Here is an 8,423-nt window from a genome sequence, read left to right as displayed (position 1 = left end):
TAAATTAGAAAAATGAAATAATTTTTTAAAAAGACATACCAAATATAAGCCCAATGATCATGGCAATGTCAAGTTGCCTTACATGTTTCAAAATGTTTAATTTCTATTTTGTCACACTGTACCTACAGTTTACTGGACAGCACCAGCCCAAGACCACACTGAGTAACACTAGTCTAGATGTTATTTTTCAAGACCCCATTGATCTTTCTAGGGAACAAAAAAATTCCTGCTCATCTTAAAATACAAGTTAACGGTTGAAAAGAATAGGATCCTCAGCTGTTTGGGAAAGAGCATGGTATATAATTTGTTAAATGACTATGAAGTTCTTGTTTACATCTGTTGACATTTTTTAGAAGAAAAATATTGAAACTGGAACAAATGTCATTACCTCTCCCTGTGGATTTTGCACACTGGAATTGTCAGTTACTTGACATTTTTTTCCCATTCTCTTCCACATAATTTTGTTTTGCTTAATTTTGTCTCTTAACCCATGTCTCAACCACTTAATGCATGTTGAAACTGAATGTTTTATTGTACAGCTCACTAGGTATAGATAAACACATTTAACATAGCACTGTGGTTTGGGAGAATGCCATGTCATTACAGATTTAAATGTTAACCAAATACTAAGAGAGCTAGGCCCTGGTTGGGGAAATGAGACAGCTCTTCTTTCGCCATGGACTGTTTGCCATACAGCGATAATGGCAGTACTTATAGTGTACATTATGTGTCAGATGTGTCATTTAAACATCAAAACAACCTGTAAGCAAATACTGTAATCACCTTAATTTTTGCAGAGGAGGGCCCTGAAGCCCAAAGAGGTTATGTGTATTTGTAGGTTCTCATTAGCAGAGCTGAGCCTCAAATCCAGACAGTGGGACTCCAGAGGCGGCACTCCTAACCCCAGCACTATAATATCTTTGGGTTGCCATCTAAAAACTGGGACCGCCCTGGCACCGCAGTGGGGCAAGTGCTGCATCAACCACCCAAAGCAGGTGGCGGCGGAGTGAGAGGCAGCCACGTGGATTGGCTCATTTCTTCCCCATTCTAGACATCCACAAGTTTCCAGTTACTCTTACCTTAAGCCCCACTTTGTCCTGGCATAAGGTAAATTACTTTCTGATTTGAGAAACCACTCCCCTTTTTCTTTCACCCCTTTATTCTGTCCCCATCCGGGCACCAACCTCTGTCCCGTCTGCCCAGTGGCTTGGAATTCTTGAGCCAAGTATTCTTAGAGCTTTGCTGAGATGGCACAGTAGTGGTTTAGGGCTTTAGAATTAGCTTCGTCTTGTCCCCATGTGCCAAAGGACAGAACTTCTGAATGGAAAAATCATCTTTTACTTCCATGCAGTCAGCTCTGTCACAGCATGCCCTCATCTTCACAGAATATCATTAATATCATTAATTTTAGGGTCTAGCCTTCCACACTAAAGATGAGAAAACAGGCCCAGAGATCTCCTAAAGGTGATTTCATTTTCTGTACCTGCACAATTCAACGTGGCAGCCACGAACCACATATGGTTTAAATTTAAATGTGAATGCTAATTCCTCAGATGCACTAGCCCCCTTGCAAGTGCTTAATAACCACCTATAGTTAATGGCTACCATACTGGGCGGTGCTGCTCTACAAACTTACTGCCTTGGTTCCATAACTAAGCTGTGCTAGTTCCAGAATCCTATTTAAAGTGGGAATAGTGATAAGGACAAACTGATAATCTTAGCACATAACAAGCACCCAGTACCTATGGGTGCGGTTCCCATTTTCCTGGATTCACTGTTTACCTCCAGACTGGCTACAAGAAATACTGCTTACGTAATGGTCCCAGCACCAGCAGCAGCCCCCACCCCAGCAGTGTTGCAAGTGCTTAGCTAATTGTTTCATGTGGCCAAGAAAGCAACGATGTTCCTCCTATGAATTGTTTAGGCTTTTCATGAGGTTTACTGGCTAGTGGAGATGTATGTATTACAATCATCTATTATTCCACTTGAGGCTTTGAGTAAGCTTAATAATTGGCAACTAAGCACTTTGGGTAATATACTTTTTCTACAGCCATAGGGGAAAGAGAATAAAATAAGTCATTAAGGCAGTGATTACCAGCCTGGGCTTTGTGACACCCATAGGTATTGCCAGGGAATCTCAAGAGAAGTTGTAAAATTCTCAAATCAAAATTTAATTTGAATTCACTTTAATATTTTTTAAATGCCACTTTGGGGACAGGAAGAAAAAGTCTCAAAGTCCACAAACCCATGAAGGTGTCTGTTCTGAAAGGCTGGAAATTACTGCACTATTGAATCAGCTCTCACAGCCAACGTTTCCTAACAAAGGCCTATTGAATTTGGTCTTATTCATTACAGAGTAAAGGACTTCTATTTATTTGGTCACATCCTTATCATTTAAGAAATATTCAAAAATGTATTTATTTTTGTTTCAACATATCAACCGTGCATTTCCAAAACAGCAGGCTTTTCAAAGGAATAAATCAGAACCGTAAACACAAGATACAGTGTAAGTCTTTGACTTCCTACAGTTTCACGAAGCACATACTGTACATTCATAGGTGAGGTTCAGCCTGTCACCCATTTATTTCTCAAATTACATAAGCATAATAAATACATCTGATTTTTAAAGGTCACTTAAAATGAGTCATGATAATTTATAGTACAGTACGTTTCAGTTCAAGTGCAAAAATAACTATTTGCTGAATTCTATTTCTTTCCGTTATTTTATTTTTATGCTGTGTTTTGTGGTGAAGCTAGATATCGAAGTGTACAATTCTCCCAGATGCAGTTGTGGGCAGAAATATGGTATCATGGAGAAGCCCTCACTTTACAACTGATCCTGTTTAATCAGGGTCAGAGGGTACAGTGAGTTGCTCGTTTTTAGCTCTTCTTTCCTCTCTCATGTGCCCTTCCACAACGATTATACACACTATAATTGACCTTCAACTAAAGCAGCATTCCCTTTTCTACAGCCCTCCCCCAAGGCATCCTGTTAACCTCAGTTTCATTTTTAGCAGCAAGCTTTATGCGTGATTCACCCAGCCATTGTTCTGATAGTAGTTTACAGTAGCATACCAATCTCTGAACTGTCCAGTGTCTGACTGTGTCTTCAAGGGAAAGAATATTCTGAGGTTTGTTTCTTTAGTCATTGGAAAGTACAGTTACTTCTTATTCCTGTCCTTTCTATTCCTGGTTTCCTATTCACCACCTTTTCCCCTCACCAGAAACAAAACAAAAACTGACCCATTATATAATTTTTAAAACTTGTATCCCTCCCCCAGGCACTTAAATCTTATACTGTTATTTGTAAATAGCACTGCTTAATCAAAGAAACTCTTAGGAATTCAGTGATTTTTAAAATTCCATCAGTTAAGTAGAGCCTGAATCACTATAAAATTGTAAATAGTGATAAAGGCAATTTACAGTATCAATGTATTTAGTAAACCCTTGTCTACCAGGCCACAGGATACTGAGTTGGTTGATTTATTTGGAATATCCCCTTTTCTGGTCTTAAAGCCCATTTAAAACAAAAGGCATTTTAAAGCTCAGCTTAGCTTGCAGTAGTCAATAATAGCTTTGCTCAAAGAATTGGCTATTTTCATTATATTCCATACACATATAAAAATATATTTGCCAGAGATATGCCAAGTCTCTGATGAAACTTTCCTCTTTTAAAACAAAAGCATATACGCTACTAACTTTTACCTACTTACTGTATTTTTTAAATCTTATAATTTTTTAAATGGTTCTCTTTAAGAGAAAATTATAGGTGTTATTGTTTCTTCCCAGTTTGCATAAAGAACCAAATAATTAGAATAAATAATCAGAAGAGGGATATTATATCAGCATTCACCTTAAAACACTTTCTTTCCCAACACTTAGTGTAACTGCTGGTTTCAACTCTTACTGCCCCGTCAGAGTAATCCTGCAGTCCTCTACCTAAGTAACCAAAGACCAGAAAGTCCTCGTCGAACTCTGTTTCTCTTCCATGATTCCGGTGGGGTTCTGGAAGTTAACCTCTTTCTGCCAAATGTACTGTAGCTCCTGTGCGTGTGTGTGTTCATGTTAATGAGTTCATGTATTTAGAAGCATTATGTGGTGCTGTGCTCCTCAAGGCGAGGCATGTCCTAGGTTTGGGACACCTCTCCCTCTGTCCTGGCAGAGGAGCCCAGTTCCATGCAGGGTGTAACAGGAGGACCCCCTCAAGATCCCCCAGTGGCAGGCTGAGCCCGCTAGTCCTCACTTTCCTTTGCCCTCTGGTCTACACTGGGGTGAGGAGGGCTGCTCTGCGTCTGAGATGCTGCCGTTTGAGGGGATGGCTGGTTTCTAGATGAGTCAGAGTGGATCTCACATGGCACAGGCTGGGCTCCACCAGCTGAAGAATCTCCCTGATTCTCACTGGTCCCCTGGAAGGAAAAAACAGGAGATGCCTCACAGTCTGTGTTAGCAAATAAATCCAACATTTTTTATGATTTCCAGTAAGATATAGGAAACATGGGAAGATCATCCTCAAGTGACCACTTCAGGGAACAATAGAGGAATAAGGACAGAATGTCTTACCTTTCATCTCTTTTCCTATGTGCAACTGCCAGAGCCGCATGAAAAACACAAACACTATAAGCAGACGTATCTTGTAGATAAAAGAACATCACTACCAAAATGCCTGTTAACTACTAGGAAAACAATTTACATCAACAAATATTTACTAAGTCCCCACCAGCCACTGTGGCAAGTCACTGGGCAAGCAGCATGGAATTGATACTCAGGCCACTTGCTGAGACCACAGAATTCAGCAGTTGGAAGACACCTTGTCTAACAGGAAGTAAGTAAGGCATTCTCAATCTCAGAGACCGGGCCAGGAAAACTGTCCTGAGAGTCAGAGTCCTAGCTATATTTGGGATTTTAAAGTATATAGGAAAAGTTAAATACAACAGAATATCCACAGAAAAGGGGAATGTAAACAAGCATTTACACAACCATTGTAAGTAGCTATGAGTACACTCACTCCAGCAATCACCCATAGCACATCTGAAAGATGCCACATTGCTAAATCCAATGCCATGTTCCTGATTTTTACAAATTTACATATTTTTTAAACAAAATTTCCTCCAAATTAGTACCTATCACTTCAAATAGCTGAGCGCTAAAAAGAAGGTTTTATTTCTGTGGTTCTAAAATGTAAAAAAAAAAAATAATCTTACTATAATGGCCTCTTCATAAGAATAACGGTGACATCCCAGCCAGTTTTTATTAAAATTCTGGTATTAACATACCAGGAAAAAAAAAAAAAACAACGTACTGATACTTAAGCCTGACAGGCTTCTGTGAAAATGAGGGTGAGTATCTGAAATAATGAAAACACTGCTATTTAAGTAACAGATACCCTTTCTGCTGCTTCACCTCCCTGTTCATCTTTTATATGCCTCTCTCATTCGTTCTCTACTAAGTAGAGGGTTCATGTGAGTTTATTATCTTGATGAATAAGTGGGCTCATGCATGGACTAGAATGCATTATGCTTATCAGTGAAGAGTGAGATTTGGCTTAAATTATAGAAATATTTTATCATGGAAGTCATGATAAAGGTAGTTCGAATTTTCTAAAAAAGCAAGTTACCCAAATAACTCTATTTTTGAGTCTTTCCCCTTGATTTTTTTTTTTTTTTGGTGACCTCTGAAGCTACTCTAGATAAAGAATTGACATGATGCATCAAGTAAAAGGGAGTGATTAACATAAATGCAGGGAAATGGACTCATTACTCTGGCCAGACTGTTCATAGAAGTCACACTTAACCATTTTCCAAAGGCAGTATGTAGCTTTAGTTACAGTTACCCACACTGTTTTATCAACATGGCTTGACTTTACTCTGAGATTATACCTCTAAAGACAAGAAATATCATACTTTTTATTTTTCATGTGCGTCCACAAGCAAAACCACACTTCCACTGAGTTAGGTGTCTTTATCAGACTCACACAGTGGCTCAAGTATTCATTAATTCATCAGAAATTTGTTAAGATCTTATTATATATAATGTCCCTACTAGAATTTTAGAATCACAGAGATTAATGCCCCCAAAGCAAGAACCATATGTTTTTGCTTTGCAACTGTAACTGATATCCGACAACAATGAAATTTTAAAGAAATATACAAGATCAGAATGGATATATTTTCTTTCTTTCAAAAAGTATCCTCTTCTCTGTGAAGCCTTCCTGAATGCCATAAGGAAGAATTTTCCCTTTGTATATACCTCTATAATGCACTTGTTACAGAGTACTGAAATTATTTCTCTGCATGTCTGTTTCCATCAGACCTTCCATAATCTTGTTGAATGAATAACTCAATGAGTTAAACACTGAGCCCACTCAAGGGAGGCCAGCAGAGGAACTTTACCTGTAAAGGCTGTATCTCAGAAGCACGGTTGTCTCTTGTGAGCTGCATCATCTCTTTAATTTGGTAGAGTGCGTAGACAAAGGTCACCCAGGGAGAGGAGCTGACCCCCCAGGCTGGCTTGTTCACATCCTCCTGTTCTTCCTGGTGCTTGGTTTTCTTGGGTGGAAGCCTGGGCTCAATACGTGGCATGACGTCTTCTGTCTGTTGCTGTACCAAGTCGATGGTTGCTATGGGAACGGGACTTGATGGAACAGGAATCCTTTCTGCCAACATTGTCTTGTCTGGAGAGAAAATCATGTTTAAATCATTTTTGAGTTTTCTACATATTGAAACAAATGTAAAAGGAAACAATTAAATAAGCAGACTATCCCATAAGCCCATTCTAGTGTGCTTGGCAATGTTAATAAATTGCTGGGTACCAAAGTCTTTATTTGGTGCAAGTATTGAGCAAATGAACATGAGGTTTATATTCCAGGGTCTCCTTATAGGGCTTAATACACATTAACTTATATTCGTTTATAAAGTGTATTGTTCACTTAACTTAGATATAACATCTGTGGGGCATAGGTTATAGTGAATAGTACTTTAGTCCCACTTACAGGATCGAGATTTTAAAAATAAGCATCAATATAGGAAAAGCCATGTGATAGCTGTTTTTATTGGCCTTTACTGAAGGCATGGAGACCAAGGCTGTGTACAAGATATGATCCAGTTAAGATTATAAAAGAACAAGAGTGAGAAAAATCAGTATTGGTCTTCTTTCTGAGTAACTTGCTAGAATTAAAATCTGTCTCTGGGGTGTCTATAACAAGCTAGTTTTTCCTAACAGAAGCACTTCAGGTACTTGAGGCAAATGCCACTCAAAGGCCAAGACACAAAAGATGAGCCCCATTCTGGGAACTAAGACCTGAGCAAGAAAGAATATTCCCCTTCAACCAGTTGGCCTTTTTTTATGGTGGAAAAAAAATCCAATTAAAAAAAAAGTTGAAAATTTGTTCTCATTTAAACATTATATTTAATATAACCTTCTTTCTGTATAACCGTATAACAATTTTAATGAAGGCTATGCCTACTTGAGGGAAAACTTCAAATTTAAGGTTTAGACATTTTTTTCAAAGGAAGGTAAAAGCATAGAGATTAATACCACTTGCTATCTCTAATAGTAAAATTACTGTATAGCCTTTTATCTATTTGATTAAAATTTTAAATCCTTTTAGAATACCAGAGAAATGTAAAACCAATACTCCCTCCCTCAGTACCTTGTATCATAAACCAAAATAAAAACAAGAATATCCCCAGCTACTTAAAACAACCAGTATTTTCAACACAGTAGGTAGCTTCTCTTAAGCAACGGTACATGAGTCCACTGATAAAACACGGAGAAAATCTAGCCAAGCTGGTCTGTTACCACCTCTGAGTTTCTGAGAGGTAGATGTGGAATTCTCCATGGCTTCAACCTTTAGAACTACTAAGAGAGAATGGACATGTTTACCTTCTTCCTCATCTGGTACTGCCAGCCACTGGATTAGGGCAAAGAGCAGGAGGATCACCAGGCAGGCCATGCCGATTCCTCGGAACGTGGCAGCAGCCCCTGTTGGGGGGGGGAGGGGGAGATAAAAGAGCACTCTGCAGAGTAATTCCAGGAAAGGCAGGTAGCCCTCATCCAAACCTGTCAACATTCTACAATTCAAGACAAAGGCAACAGAGCTTGGGATGAACCAGAGAATGGCAAATGGCCATTAGCTTCATATCATGGAAAACACACAGGGCTGGTTAGGTGTCAGGTGCTGGTATTAGATCTGTCATTCGTCAAATTTGAAAACCGCATTTATAAAGGACTGTCCCTGGGTGCTTTCACCATAAAATTCAATGGTGCTCTTCTTCATAAAGACCATTTACCTAACTAGTAAACAGCCCTATTAATCTGTAGTTGGAACAGTAGAGCTTAAATAGTGCTATAAATTCAGTCATCCCTGGGCCCACTTTCCATAGCAGATCCTAGAGCAGAATAATCTCATCTCTGCAGCCCCTGTA

At 39.0% G+C, this 8,423-nt stretch overlaps 1 protein-coding gene across 1 annotated transcript in view; it reads right to left on the bottom strand.

Moving 5' to 3' along the window:
- Nucleotides 1-2,387: 2,387 nt before the first annotated feature.
- The window catches only part of MFSD6 (major facilitator superfamily domain containing 6), a 53,979-nt gene continuing 47,943 nt past the window's right edge, over nt 2,388-8,423 (bottom strand). The window contains 3 exon segments of the mRNA XM_025039469.1: nt 2,388-4,406; nt 6,390-6,670; nt 7,882-7,980. Coding sequence (XP_024895237.1) covers nt 4,203-4,406; nt 6,390-6,670; nt 7,882-7,980 — 584 coding nt within the window. The 3' untranslated portion in view covers nt 2,388-4,202.

This window comes from Pteropus alecto, unplaced genomic scaffold (assembly GCF_000325575.1).
Source record: "Pteropus alecto unplaced genomic scaffold, ASM32557v1 scaffold3, whole genome shotgun sequence".
NCBI lineage: Eukaryota > Metazoa > Chordata > Mammalia > Chiroptera > Pteropodidae > Pteropus > Pteropus alecto.
This window is presented reverse-complemented; position numbering and strand designations above follow the sequence as displayed.